The 16,084-nt window shown below is 36.4% G+C and overlaps 1 protein-coding gene across 1 annotated transcript in view; it reads right to left on the bottom strand.

Moving 5' to 3' along the window:
* The window catches only part of LOC127452613 (A disintegrin and metalloproteinase with thrombospondin motifs 16-like), a 100,289-nt gene that overhangs the window by 9,288 nt on the left and 74,917 nt on the right, over positions 1-16,084 (bottom strand). The window contains exons 19-22 of the mRNA XM_051718224.1: positions 9,837-10,041; positions 7,061-7,249; positions 5,014-5,223; positions 250-397 (exon numbers count right to left, since the gene is read on the bottom strand). Of these exons, the coding sequence (XP_051574184.1) occupies positions 250-397; positions 5,014-5,223; positions 7,061-7,249; positions 9,837-10,041 (752 nt within the window). The remainder of the gene's footprint in view (positions 1-249; positions 398-5,013; positions 5,224-7,060; positions 7,250-9,836; positions 10,042-16,084) is intronic.

Genomic DNA, 16,084 nt, shown 5'->3' with positions numbered 1-16,084 from the left:
TACTGGGACAAATGTCAGCCCCAATCGTGATGTCTGGTCAACCTATTGACAGTCCCAATTATAAAATAATTATAAGAAGGTAAATGAGAAGCCAACATAAATATAACATAGCCAACATAATATATTTTCTTCAAACATGCCTTTGTTCCTTGACTTCCTTCCCTCAAAAGAGTGATTACATAACCTTGTTTGCAGCAGTCTGACAGCATGTTATAACAGGGTGATATAATGACATAGCTCAGTGCAGACCTTTCTTCTCTGGCTGCGGGCAGAAGACAGTGTTGCAGGCCTGGGACATTGCCGGCTTCAGCTGTAAGACACACCCAGAGGAGGGACGGCCATGGTCGAGACACTGCACTGAGCGCACCTGAACTCCCCCTCCACATGATACTGTACACTGTAGACAAACACCAAACACATGTCAGCATCATAAAAAAAGAAAAAAAGAAAAAAAGAAAAAAGATCAATACAACTTTTATTAGACTATTTTTATCTTAACAGACTAACGGTATTAGTAGTCCCATTATTGTTCATGGAGGTAGTGCCCTGCTAAATACTGCTGTACTGTTGTGAATAGTACAGAGTTTCAATATAGAACAATAGTGAACACATTTGGCTATAGGTTAGTACTTATGTGTTGACACTTTTTTTAGTTTAATTAATCAAATAAGGTACAGGGGGCCTGGGTAGCTCAGCGAGTATTGACGCTGACTACCACCCCTGGAGTCGCGAGTTCGAATCCAGGATGTGCTGAGTGACTCCAGCCAGGTCTCCTAAGCAACCAAATTGGCTCGGTTGCTAGGGAGGGTAGAGTCACATGGGGTAACCTCCTCTTGGTCGCGATTAGTGGTTCATGCTCTCAATGGGGCACGTGGTGAGTTGTGCGTGGATCGCGGAGAGTAGCATGAGCCTCCACATGCTGTGAGTCTCTGCGGTGTCATACACAGCGAGTCACGTGATAAGCTGTGCAGATTGACTGTCTCAGAAGCGGAGGCAACTGAGACTTGTCCTCCGCCACCTGGACTGAGGTGAGTACCTGCGCCACCACGAGGACCTAGTAAGCAGTGGGAATTGGGCATGCCAAATTGGGGAGAAAAGGGGATAAAAAAACAACAACAAAAAAAAATACAAATACGGTATAAGCGCTTGTGCTATATTGGGAATGTAGTAGAGTTATTCAGGTGCAGCTTCACAAAAGCAACAAAGTGCTTGGAAAAAAAGAAGAGTTAAATTTAAAGGCAAATCCTGCAACATTTGTGGAGTGGTGAATAATTCAGATTTTATTTTGCCAACACGTTTCGGCATCTAGGCCTTCATCAGGGCTAAAACAATACTTTATGTGGATAAAAGGGATTATCAAATACAAACAAAGGCAGAGTTCAAATTAACAAACAACCAATCAATGGGCTAGAATGACATCACATGGTATAGTATCTTCCAATTATATCACAGTGAAAAGAAAACGTGATTAACTTCAACCAATGGTACCTTCTTGTCTTCTTGTGAATTGTAATAATGTTTCTCATCAAGAAAAACACATAAAAACATAACCAAACATTTTGAAAAATATATGAACAATTGTAATATGCATAAAAGAATTATAAACAAAGAGCTGATAAAATTAGGAATTTCAAATAATAGAATTCTTTTAAAACCAACTCATCATTCATCCCTTCTGGGAACAGACTCTTTAAATAAAAAAATCCAAAAAGCCTCTCTCTTTTTTCGGAGCTGATCAATGTTGCCTCCTCTTGCTGGGGATTTTATATGTTCAGTATAAAGAACAAAAAGGAGGACATGGGATGGTTATGTTTTTTAAAGTGTCTTGCCACGGGATTGGCAAGGTCATTCCTTCTAATTGAACTCCTGTGTTCAGTGATGCGGTCTTTCGGGCATCGAGACGTTTCCCCAATGTAACATTTTTCACAAGGGCATTGAATTATGTATAATACATTTTTTGTTGTACATGTGATAAAACCTTTTAGATTAATATTATCTTTGTATACTGGTAATATATGATTAAAAACTTAACATTTCTTGTATACTGGCAATTAATACAGTTACCACATTTAAAGTTTCCAAGAGGAACTGTTCCTATAAGGGTATTAGTTACAGGTTCCATTGGGAGATGAGCTCTAACTACTTTGTCTCTAATGTTTCCTGCTCTTTTGTAGGTGATAAGAGGCGGATCTTTAAATATATCTTTTAAAACTGGATCACTTTGTAACACATGCCAATATTTTTTGACTACCTTGCTGATGTCAGTGGTTTTAGGGGCATAAGTGGTACAGTATATAAGGCCAGGTTTTGTTGAGGAATTTCTATTTGGGTACAGGCAATCTTCATGACTTTGAGCATGCACTCTCTTTTCTGCATTTAAAAGCCATTCCTCTTTATAGTTTCTCTCTCTGAATTTTATAATCATTTGTTGTTTTCTTACTTCCTAATCTTCACTGTTTACACAAATGCGTTTCAACCTCGTAAATTGGCATATTGGCAGGCTCCTTTTTTAAGGGGGCAGGGTGAAAACTTTTGCCATGAAAAAGAGTGTTTCTATCTGTTGATTTAGTATAGAGGGATGAAGAAAGACTTTTTCCTCTTTTCTTGACATATATGTCAAGGAAACTAATTTCTTCAATACTATATGTTAAAGAGAAGTTAAGTCCACCAAAGTTAGTATTTAAAAAGTGCAAAAAATCATGAAGAGTGGTAACTGGGCCTTTCCAGAGTACAAAGACATCATCAATGTATCTTTTCCATGATATGATGTATGGTTTTTTTTTGTGGTTCGTATAATACAGTTTCTTCCAATAGGCCCACAAACAGGCATGCAAAACTAGGTGCCATCTTTGTTCCCATTGCAGTTCCTGAAATCTGTAAATATGGGATTTCATTGAACAAGAAAAAGTTTCTTTTTAAAACAAAAGAGGCCGAACTGGTTAAAAAGGCTGTTGATGGTGTTGTTGTCGTCCTCAAATTAAGAAAATGTCCTAATGCCTCAAGTCCTTTGCTCTGGTCGATGTTGGTGTAAAGAGATTCTATATCAAGGGTGCACAAGATTGTAATAGGAACAAAGATGGCACCTAGTTTTGCATGCCTGTTTGTGGGCCTTTTGGAAGAAACTGTATTACACAAAAAAAGCTAAATGGCAATGCCCAGTAATGGCAAAAGCTTTCACCCTGCCCCCCCCCCTTAAAAAAGGAGCCTGCCAATATGCCAATTTATGAGGTTGAAATGCATTTGTGTAAACAGTGAGGATTATGAAGTAAGAAAACAACAAATGATTACAAAATTCAGAGAGAGAAACTATAAAGAGGAATGGCTTTTAAATGCAGAAAAGAGAGTGCATGCTCAAAGTCATGAAGATTGCCTGTACCCAAATAGAAATTCCTCAACAAAACCTGGCCTTATATACTGTACCACTTATGCCCCTAAAACCACTGACATCAGCAAGGTAGTCAAAAAATATTGGCATGTGTTACAAAGTGATCCAGTTTTAAAAGATATATTTAAAGATCCGCCTCTTATCACCTACAAAAGAGCAGGAAACATTAGAGACAAAGTAGTTAGAGCTCATCTCCCAATGGAACCTGTAACTAATACCCTTACAGGAACAGTTCCTCTTGGAAACTTTAAATGTGGTAACTGTATTAATTGCCAGTATACAAGAAATGTTAAGTTTTTAATCATATATTACCAGTATACAAAGATAATATTAATCTAAAAGGTTTTATCACATGTACAACAAAAAATTTATTATACATAATTCAATGCCCTTGTGAAAAATGTTACATTGGGGAAACGTCTCGATGCCCGAAAGACCGCATCACTGAACACAGGAGTTCAATTAGAAGGAATGACCTTGCCAATCCCGTGGCAAGACACTTTACAACACATAACCATCCCATGTCCTCCTTTTTGTTCTTTGTACTGAACATATAAAATCCCCAGCAAGAGGAGGCAACATTGATCAGCTCCGAAAAAAGAGAGAGGCTTTTTGGATTTTTTTATTTAAAGAGTCTGTTCCCAGAAGGGATGAATGATGAGTTGTTTTTAAAAGAATTTTTATGAATTATTTCAAATTCCTAATTTTATCAACTCTTTGTTTATAATTCTTTTATGCATATTACAATTGTTCATGTATTTTTCAAAATGTTTGGTTATGTTTTTATGTATTTTTATTAGATGAGAAACATTATTACAATTCACAAGAAGACAAGAAGGTACCATTGGTTGAAGTTAATCATGTTTTCTTTTCAATGTGATATAATTAGAAGATACTATACCATGTGATGTCATTCTAGCCCATTGATTGGTTGTTTGTTTATTTGAACTCTGCCTTTGTTTGTATTTGTATTTGATAAACCCTTTTATCCACATGTAATGTTTTAGCCCTGATGAAGGCCTAGATGCTGAAATGCATTGGTAAAATAAAGTATGAATTATTCTCCACTCCACAAGTGTTGCAGGATTTGCTTTTCTATATTGGGAATGCAGTCAGAGATACAGTATATAGCATAGTGATTATATACACAATATAGTAGTGCTTATTGCTTTTATAAAATTGTTACAATAGAATAAAAATATTAAGGACAAGCAAAACCTGTTGGATCTATTAACCTAAAGTGATCATTTAAAATATCATTAATGTCTTATTTCTGACTCCCAGAGCTCTTTGTGTAGTTCATTATGGGTGGTGGTAATCAAGGGCGTTGCCAGGAAATTACTTTTGTGTGGGCCTCAATTAAAATGGATGGGCCAAGTTTTCACCCCAATTTTTTTTTTTACCAAATTTTCCTTAACAACAGTGAAGGGGTGCCTTCAAAAAGTTCTTTCACACTTTCAGAAATCAGAGTTTATGCATTTTTAAACAAATGTATAAATATAGTATATTTTAAGTCAAAGAATAATCTTTAATATTCTGGATGGGACCAACTGGGCCTACCCTTGGCTATGCTACTGGTGGTAATATATTTGTGTAGAATGAGCTTTAGGGGTTTTGGGAAGACCTGCCTGGGACCATGGAGACGAGTACCAGTCCGGTCTGCTGTGTGAAGAAAGGATGGGACAGTCTGACAGGAAACAGGTCCTTTGGAGCTCCAGCGAGGGTTTAGGAATATGCTGACACTTTTTGGGTGACAACTCTTTGTATTTCCCAGCCACATCCTTTTCTGCACACTTGACAACACGCACCTGAACCCCTTTACCACAGGACACTGAACACTACAGAGAGATAGAGAGAAAATTTCAGCATTCATACACCTGAATTCACATTTCTTATATGGTAAAAATAGAGTATAAGTGTTTAAGTTGTGTATGAGGTGTGACTGACAGCAAGTACAAGTAGTTATTTATCACAGTGGCTCTAAACCGTTGGGCTGGTCTTTTCTGATGTGATAGCAGTGGAAGAAAACTGCTAAATTAAAATATTAAAATGCAACTATTCATATAATTATTCATTGTTAGGATAGCAAATTAAAAATGCATTTCAAATTTTAAAAGGGAGAAGAAAAGCTTCCCCATATTCTTTGTTGAAGTCAAAGGTCAAAACTCTACCATATTTTGGCACACATGTATCTGTCACTTGGAAGACAAATTAGGCAGATGCCTAATTGATTGACATCCCCCAATCCTTGGAAATCATGAAGAAAACTATGTAAAACTGTGTATATATAATGTATGACCCAGACTACATTAAATACAGGTTTATTTACACTGAGGATAAACATTATTTGTGCCAATAAAAATAAAATAATTCTTTTTTTTATTGTTAATTACTGGCTGCAGAGATTTATATTAATTAATTAATATTTTAATTAATATTCTATTAATAGGCAGATGCTATTTGCACCCTGGTGCAAATAATGGTATATGCTATTTACACCCCAGTGCAAATAGTGGCAGATATTATTTGCACCCCAACCCTTGTGCAAATAATGGTAGATACTAATTGCACCCTGGTGCACATAGTGTCAGATACTATTTGCATCCATATTTAAATACTAACATACAGAATATGTGCATCACTGCAGTGTGTTTAATGTGTTTATTTAGAGTCCCACAGACACACTACGTTAACCCCTACCCCTAAACCTAACCTTACCTTAGAAAAAATAACCGTGGTTTTACTACAGTAACCATAGTTTCACCATGGTATTTTGTTCTAAATTGATAGTAACCACAAAATTAACCATGGTTACTATATTACCACCATATTCATGTACTAACACCATGGTTAACTGCATTAAAACCACTGTATGGTTTCTGCCAAAAACATGGTTACTACAATATTACTATATAGTGACGCAATCGATGCCGAGCCATGGGAACAAATGCGATTGACAGACCCCGCCTCCGGATCAAATCCTTCTCTGCAATCCTCCACATTCACCGTGACCAAATCACTGAAGAAATCAACCTTTATATTAATTTTTATCTATTATTTTAAGTAGTATTAAAGGAAATATTAAGAGTGGAAACAGGAAATCGGATGGGAAAAAGAGTGGGACAAAATGCGGATTTGAACTGCGGTTGTAAGGACAACAGTACACATTCACCCACTGTCTTTACACCCCACACCACTGCAGCGAAACCTATTGTTTGGTTTGTTGTATATTTATGTGGTTCCACCAAACTACTGGGGTGCAAATAGCTGCACATGTGGCAGATGCTATTTACACCGGGGTGAAAATAGTCACTCTGATATTAATATTATATTAATATAAATACATTTCAATGTTTGATTTAAAAGACATTTTTGTTTAGTCCTGTGTTTGGTTGCCACTTGATGTGCCTTTGTAAAATATGGATCCTGAAGTAAAAACAGGTGAGGATGACTGATTTAGCAAAAGCTTTTATTCAAAATGACTTTTAGTTCACTTAATACAGGTTCACATCCCCTGAGGTTAAAACTGAGGTTAAGTCAATGATACTCAATGTTGACAGGTCATTGTGGGGCTCAGACCCACAATGCTTTATTTTCTAGTCCATACTTTAACAACTACTCCATACCACCCCATTGTACCATAATGCAATGCAAAAATGCTGCTGAGGGTGTTACCGGTTGCCAGGTGGAGACGAACCACTGGGCCTTGCGCTGTTTGTGGCAGCGTTTGATCATGCAGGTCTCTTGGCTGATGGGTTTAGGAAGAGAAGCACAGGAAGTGTCCGACAGCACACGGGAATAAGAGTTACTGCTGACACACGCCACTGTCCTCTTCATTACACCCTTCCCACATTTATGAGAACACTGAAACAAAAAAATCCAATCATAATGTAAACAAAACACTAAAAGAATAATTCACAGAAAAAGAAAATATATTTTTCATCACTTATTCACCCATATGTCATTCAAAACCCATATTTTTCTTCATAGGGACACAAAAGAAGATTTTTTTAAAATAATTTTCTGGGCCTCATTTCCCAAAAGCATCATAAGCCTAAATAGATCTTATAAACGATTGTACGAATTGACTTAGAAGTATGGGCTGTTTTCCAAAACCATTGTTACATGAGTAGTACTTGAAAATCATCGTAGATCTTTGAGTGCTCAGGAGTAATCGTAGAGTGCTTAAGAGCATTGTAAAGACACAGACTAATGCAGACAACTGCAGGACAATCACAAAATTACTATCTTGTCTATTACTAAAATTGTAATTAGTAAAATTGTCTATCTTGGCATGTCAAAAAGTCTTCCCACCTTCCACACTCAAGGGCGCTCTCGCCTGTACCACAATGTGCAACATTAGCCATTATCACTTTGTGGAGTAAAGAGCAGACCTTCGCCTAATTGGTGAATGTTCCTAAAGCGCAGCCTCCAGCTCTCTACTTTGCACTCCGCTCATAACATTATATTCAATATGTGCTTAATCATTGGTCAGATCATTCAAAGGCCCAGTGGCTAACCGCAGTCCATTAACATATACTATACTGACCCTGGAAGTAACTGCATCTCGACTTACAGAATTTGGGAAAACGAAACATTGTAAACACAAATCTGATAAACGAAGAAATTATTGTCTAAAGGTCGTTAATTCTGCACAAAATGATCAAAAAACTACATTTATTTATGTAGTTAATTAGGCTAAGTATTTAAGAAAATAAATGTAAACATTTCCCTGTGAAGTAAATTATAATTATTTATAAAGTTACGTACAAATATAAAGAAGTTATATTTGTACGCCACTACACCGTCACATTTCAGCACTTCAAATATGGACAGCGACCCTGTTAAGCACTAAAAAGGCAGCTGTGCGTGTTCGTGTTAAGTGCAGCTTTGGGAAACGCACGTAAAAAATAGTTTTTGGGAAACGGGAGACTAGAACTTTAAAGCGTTAAAAGGACACAGAAGCCTCATAAAATATTATAAAAGTAGTCCATATTTGAGTTCACTGGAGGGGAAAATTATCAGAGGTGTTCATTTTTACACATTTTATTTTAGTCATCATTTTAGTCTTCTTTCGCTTCATTGTCTGTGCAGATAATATTACATATTTTGTTGTGGATATAGTGATTAATCTCATGTATAAATAGTTAATTAACCCATTTGTAAAGCAGTTCATTTGCTTGTGTTCAGTTCTGTGTACAAACAGCTTAAGCAGGGAAATGACCAACATACTGGATTATTCAATTAGATGAATCAATTCTTTCTAGATGTTTCTTCTTCTAAACACAGATATTTCTCTAGATGTTTCTTCTTCTGTTTGTGCACTGTATATATCTTTCAGTATAATTTTTTTCTTGCCATATTTTCATCAACAGTATGCTTTAATTAAAATGACTGGTATATTATTAAAATGTTCTCCTTTTTTGTTCCGCAAAAAAAAAAAAACAACAACAAAAAAAAAAAACTGCAAAATATTGTTGTTATATATAAATCCTGTTATTCATGCTCTGTTTGCTCTGTTCATGCCCAAATGATATTCCACTAGTATATAGTATATTTTTTCCTCCACCTTCCATCACAATATACAGATCTGAAATGCAGGTTACGCTCTAACATCCATAGGTATTCAGTCTATTTTGTGATCCCACACACTTTCCCCACTGTTCCGTTGAATTTCTCGGCCTCTGAATGGACTAGAAGCTTAATCTAGGTGTTGTTAGAAAGCTCATATTCTCATATTATCATCAGTATAATTTTATATTATTTATTTACCCAAGCATGCTAACAGATAATAAAAAATTATAATTTTGAAGAAAACAGAGCAGAAAATAGACATTTGTCTTTGTTGCCTTACAGAGATCATATTTCTACATAGTCACATTCTTGGGAATGAGAGCCTTTATCTGATGACTATTTTAGTGATAATTGAAAAGCTTTTATACTCATATTCATATTTCTACATCATTACCACAAGATGGTGCTCATTTGCGATGCAGAGGATTTCAGGTCTTATCTTGTTATTTTACATAACATAAATACAAAAGTGATGGAGTGATGGAGTGTGAATTATTGGAATTTCCCATAACAGCCACATATGACTGACTTGCATATCTGAGGACTTTTACATTTTAAGCGTAAACTTATTACACACTTCTGGCCTCACCCATAAATTTAAGGGGTTCAGCATCGCATTTATGTAAAAATCTGAGGCACATATTTAAAAAGAAGAGATTAAAGCTAAGTAACATATGTCACAAAAAGATGTAATTCTAACATCTGACAGGGTAAAGTTCAGTGACATATTGCAGTGGAGCAAATACTCAAAAATGATGGTAGCAGTCTTACCTTGGCTGCCTCTTCAAAAGATTCCATTTCAATACAAAACATCTGAGACATAATGCAATATAATGTCATAGAATCATTAAGTTGTTAATAGTAGTAGACTCCTAACCTGAGACCAGGGTCCAGCAGTCCAGACTGGTGGGCAGTTGTGAGTGTTGCAGGTTTGTCTGAGTGATGGAGGTGGTTTTGAACACTGGTTGTCGGTCACGGTGTCCGTCTGATCAGGGCCTGTTTTCTGGAGACACTCTACCTGTCTGATCTGCTCTCCAGATCCACAGCTGCGACTGCACACACCCCAGTCCCCCACACTCCAGCTGTGGTATACAAAAACACACACATTCAGACAATGCTATTTGTGTTTAAAGAATCAGTCATATTTATCACATGTGCGACGTCCAACCCCAGAGCTTTCCTAAGTATTTCTATTTCCACTGGAATACTAGCATACTGCTTACTGCATACTGCACAGTCTAAATTATACACTATCTTTTAAAAATTGTATGCAAAACCTTACATATTATGCAACAGTAAACAAACATTTTCTGTATTCTGAATTTTATGTATGCATAGAATACCTGGATGATCTACTACCTATGCTGAATTGTGTAGTATACAATAGAGCTTACTGAGTGAATTACTATTTCCACAAACAATGTTCTTCATTTTACCTGCTGTTTTCAATGTGATGATGGATGAACTGGAAGCAAAATCAACTGCAGTTTTTTTAAACAACATTTTCTTGCAACATAGTCTCATAGAATGAACGTTAACATAACTATCTATTTGCAAACTGACTTTTACATACAGAATTCTACATTTCTTTGCAGTTTCCTGGTGAAATTAACACTAGAGGTGCTACAACAACTGTGTTTTATTCACTTTCACACAAATCACGAGTACAACTGCTGATAACTGTATGACTTTATAAACACTTATTTGTTTACACTATTACTCACACTGCTATTTTATGATATTGCAACACTTTTACTATAACACATAATTTGAAAAACAATACATTTTGATGCTTGTATTACAGACTCATTTACATACTTATTCCAGTGTGATCAGCTTCCGTGGTAGCTCACCTGATGGAGGGTTGGACTTTGGACTCGAGACCAGTCAAGCGCACAAGCTGACACTTGAGACAAGAGTGTCATAGAAGCGACACGAGATGACATGGTTGCTTCAGAAAATATGCTTTTCAATTCTCATTTTGTTTTATGCCACTATCGGTTAAGTTTAGGCATTTGTTACGGGTAAGGATGTCTGTTTTGATTTTAGATCACTATTGGTTAAGTTTAGGTTAAAGTTTTAGGTCTGGGACGTATGTTTTACTCATTAAAACCTCCATCTAATATTCATCTTAAAAACTTTGTATGATTACGACATCATTTCACTCGCTTTTGGAGCCCCCTGCAGGACATTTCACTTGAAAACTGCAGCCAAACATGTAATAAGACATGTAATTTTGTTTTAATTTTTTTTTTGCCACAGTCACGAGATTAAGTTCATGAGATCAAGCTGTTTTCTTGACTTGTAATTTGATTAGACTGCCAAATGTTGACATTTCTACACAAAATTAGATTCAAAATGCAAAATAACATTTTTATTTCCAATATACACTTCTCGCATCAAGGTCATGTGACAAACATAAATAAAGTTATGAAATAATGTAGCATACTACTGTCAAATGTTTATCGTGAAACAATGTCTACCATTTATTTTATCTTTTCCATGTCCATTTTTTTTAATTTGTGTTACACTCTACACATAAACTACCATTGTAGTTACTAAATATGTGCATGGTTAGCTCTGAAGCTCACTTGAATTTATTTTATATCATCATATTATGTTATGGTGCCTTGATCATTTCCTTAGGAGGTACATTCATGTAACAATTGTTGCCAGAGAATGTCTTAGAGGTTTCGGACGCAGCCATTATGTGCAGTGAGCCTTATCCACAACCCTCACTTCTGGTAAGGCGAGGGTTAACACTGAGACACTTTGATTATAAAGTGTGGATGGTTTGTTGGCTTTCAGCAAATCCACCAGTCAAAATATCAGCTTGTAAAGGTCATCAATTGTCCCTAAAGCCCCCAAACGACCCCGGATCCTGCCATCAGCACATACAAACAACCTAAACTTTATTTACCATAACGGAGCACATCATTTAATCGGAATGCTGCTACAACTCTGATGAATGTAATCACTGTAGTATGCTGGGTCTGCTTTCATCTTAAAAAAAGAGCTGGAGATGTTCCATATGGTCTCGACATCCCCAGTCTGCATTAAAATATATCTGATATTTATATGGTGAAATAAGATATTCAATCTACTTTAAAAGGTAAACCTTGCAATGACTTGGCGAGACAGTTGTTGTAATTAAAGGAACTCATCTCATATATCATATATCATAGGGACTTTGCGGTCTTGTATCTCTGTTGCCACAGACAATGAATTAAATAATTATGAGCTGGATTAAACGTTCACACAAGCCATGATTTTACCAAGTTTAAACTTTCACTGCCTGTGATTTGAGTCATAATGCATACATTACTGTTGGCACTTTTTGGGGGAAGTTGTCTGGCCAACGAAACTTTACTTATATGCCCCAATAAAAAGGGCTGAATGGAGACATTTTATTCTATAATGGCATTATATATCTATCAGTTTTATACAAGTGCCTCTAAATAAATACAAATGTTTAATAATGACCAACACCAATGAAGTATAGCAAAGAAGAATAGATGCTTTGTTAAGTGGAAGTCTTTAGATAGACTGCATTTGGCATTAGTTTATGAGGAACAGATTTGAATGTAGAAAGTCTGATCACATACATCTGACATAAACCTTACACAGTGATGTCAGGGTCTAAATGTGATTGGCACCTATTTCCATGATGTAATGGCTTCTCCATGGCCCCACTGGCACTAAGGGCAGCATGATCAAATCATTTAGTGGCTTAAAATACTTAGTGTGTTGATCCTGCAGAGGAGAGTGTGATGTGTTTGTTTCTGTTTTGAACTGTATGACAAACTCAATGTCTGAACATACTGTACAGCGTATTTTAAGGTGATCACATACTCCACAGCAGAGTATGTGAGCCGTGTGGTGTGGAATCACAGCTGGAAGCAGAGTTGCGTGATTTTGTCAGGAGAGATGAGTGATGCACGTCGGACCATCATGATTTCTCTTAATCCAAGATCCCAATACTGCTCCATCACAAGTGAACATGCATGTATAATAGACTATTAGCATGCACAGTATAATAAAGATGGAATTAGTGAAATAATATCAGGAAAGACAGCAATTAAAAATACAAAATGTTTAGTGGAAACTAATGATGGTGAGTGAGTGCATCTGTACTTAACCTCAACAATGGGATTGTTTGCTGAGTTTGAAAGGCTTTTAACCTTGGCCTCTTGTAAACCCAAAGAGTTCAAGCCAAACAAACAGAACATCAGAAAACTGTGAGTGTCATAAGTGCTGTATACAGAGGCCAGTTAATGAGGCAGAAAAGACAAAGTGAGACAAAGAGAGAAAGAGAGTCTGAAATGCTGATCCCCAGTAAAACAGTACTTTAACGGTACTTTTTATTGGTTCAGCTCTTGCCGGAACCACCTTTTGAGACATGACATAATGACAGTATCACGTTATCAGAATACTGGAATAGACACAAGCAAATGTTTTGGCTGCAGTACAGGTAGGAAACATTCACAGTGACTCATTGCGATGCTCTTCGACACCTAATAGTGAGTCCCCAATCACTCTCACTGTAAGCAACACATGCTTTTTTAGATTCCAGAAGGGGTAATAATACATGAAAACTCGAAATTTACTGACCCTCATGTTCAGACCCATATGACTTTCTTCCATGGAAAAGAAAACAAGATGATAGGCAGCATGCAGTGGAAAGGAAGATTTTTAGTGAATAATGATTTTGGTCTGTTTCTCACAATGCTAACATATGGCTTGAGTCTTATGGACTATTTTATTAACAATATACTTTTTTTATTTTTGGAGCTTGACAACATCAGTCCCCATTTACTTTCATCCTATGGACAGGAGAGGCCACAACATTTTGTAAAATAACTCCTTATGTGTTCCATGAAAGAAAAACAATCTGAAATAAAATGAAAGTGAGTAAATGATGACAGAATTTTCAAATTTGGTGAACTATCCCTTTATGATATCAGGGGGGTCATTATAACCAAAATAAGCAGCATTCTACAAACAACAGTAGTCAATAATATGAAGTTATTCATCTATTTCTCTTAAATGTATCTTCAGTTATTACTTCCCAAATTTATTAAGGATTAATAATAGATTTGGATGTCTTCACTGACACTCTCTCACTCTGGGCAGGAAGCCCAGGAATACACAATGCTAGGGTGGATCAGTTTACCGGACAAAGTCAGTACTTTCTGGGAAGATTGATATAAGCGCACATAAGAGCTCTTTCTGGCTCTCTCTACAAGAATATCTATGGCAACCAGGAGTTTTATCAGACATTTCACAAGATAGACCTGGCTCTTGTTAAGCAGATGGGCTTCTGTTTTAAAATTCCCCAAACTGCTTTCTGATGAAACAAGAATGTAATGTTAGAATTTAAAAATGGTTTAAATTTTGATCAGGATATGCCACCTATCGTTTGTCATACCAGCCAAAACTTGACCTTTATCCATGTTTCTAAAGCGATCTTATCGGTTTTGGGTGAGAACAGACCAAAATATAACTCCATTTTCACTGTACATCTTGCCATTGCAGTCTTAAGGCATGATTATGATTTCAAGCTTGATTGCACTTGCTAGTGTTTGACGTATACGCAGATGGTTCTAGGAAGTGTAATCGAGTTTGAAATCATGATCGCCAAGGAGACTGCTGATGCCAAAGGAGTTATATTTTGGTCTGTTCTCATCCAAAACCAATTGGATCACTTCTGAAGATATAGATTTAACTACTGGAGACGTATGAATTAATTTGATGCAGACTTTATGTTCTTTTTGGACCTTCAAAGTTTTGTTCACCATTTGCTTACATTAATATTCAAGTGTAATGTTTCAATGGTGTGCAGACTTTATCATGCTTTAATTTTCAATTGTTATTGTGCTTTAACATGCAGCAATACAAAGACATAGTGAAATCACAAGTGATCATAGGAGACATTTGAGATGCACATAACCACCAAGTGTAAGCGGTGATATGTCTTGCTTGACCACTTATGACTGGACCACCCATGCTGACTCTTAATACCAGGTGTAAACAGGGCCTCAGATAGCAAATAGCTAGAGGCAAGTGCATTACACACCAGCTTCCCCAGATCTATGCTTCTTCTAGTATCCAGAAACTGTAGGAAAAACAACATATTTCCTATCAAGTGATTAACTTATTCTCTGTTTATCCTTTATCCCAAGATTTCATTCAGAATCTTTATCAACTAATCACTTTGTAGAATTTTGCATCAACATTTTGGTTGCCAGATGGAGCTTGGACATACCATCTTACTCTTGTCTTTGTCAATGGTTTCATAGGAACAAGAAACTGATGTAACGGTAATGACAGTCATATATTTTTGGGATTGGACTGGGATTGGACTAGAGACCCTTTTGTCAGAGCCAGACCTCTGAAACCATCAACACCTGCTGATATGTTTTTTAATACATTTGGTGACAGTAAGAAGAGCTTGGAGCAGAGCTGTGTCCCTCAGCACCAATGCGTTATGGAAGACAGGATGGACAGATCCATTCTCCAGCTGTTGGAGACAAGTGTATGTACATTTGGTTGCATATGCACTGCAACAAACTGGTTGTCCGAGAATATATATCTTGAATTAAGTTTATTTTTCTTAACCCATTTGGCATTTTTTCTTGTTTTAGGCATTTAAATTTTACAATTGGAATTTTGTTTGATTTATGCTTTTAACAAGACAAAAAAATTGCCAATGGGGTAATAAATATAAACTTAATTTAAGATATAGGGCCCTATTTTAAGTCCTAAGCGCAGTGCTAAGCCATAAGTCATACTGTAAGTGCAAAGTCAGTGGGCATGTCCATGAAGTTTTGGTATTTTCGTGCAAGCATGCACTAAGTTTAGGTGCAAGTGGGTTTGGCAAAATCGCACGTGCAACGCGCTAATGGGCTGGATTTAATTCTGAGGTTCTTCTCCACTTAATGCAGTGTCTGCGTCCTTTTATATAGTCCATTCCTTCAGACACTAGTGGTTTAAACAAAGACAGCACATTCATAAGAAGTTGGCAGTGTAAATGGACTGTATACAACGAATTAGAAGAATACAAAATATGGACGCTATTCTTTTATATGCTTAGAAAATGTGATTCTCGTCAGGATTTGGATGTAA

The sequence above is a fragment of the Myxocyprinus asiaticus genome, chromosome 15 (genome assembly GCF_019703515.2).
Source record: "Myxocyprinus asiaticus isolate MX2 ecotype Aquarium Trade chromosome 15, UBuf_Myxa_2, whole genome shotgun sequence".
Classification (NCBI taxonomy): domain Eukaryota; kingdom Metazoa; phylum Chordata; class Actinopteri; order Cypriniformes; family Catostomidae; genus Myxocyprinus; species Myxocyprinus asiaticus.
Note: the sequence above shows the minus strand (reverse complement) of the source record. Positions and strands in the feature narration are given on the sequence as shown.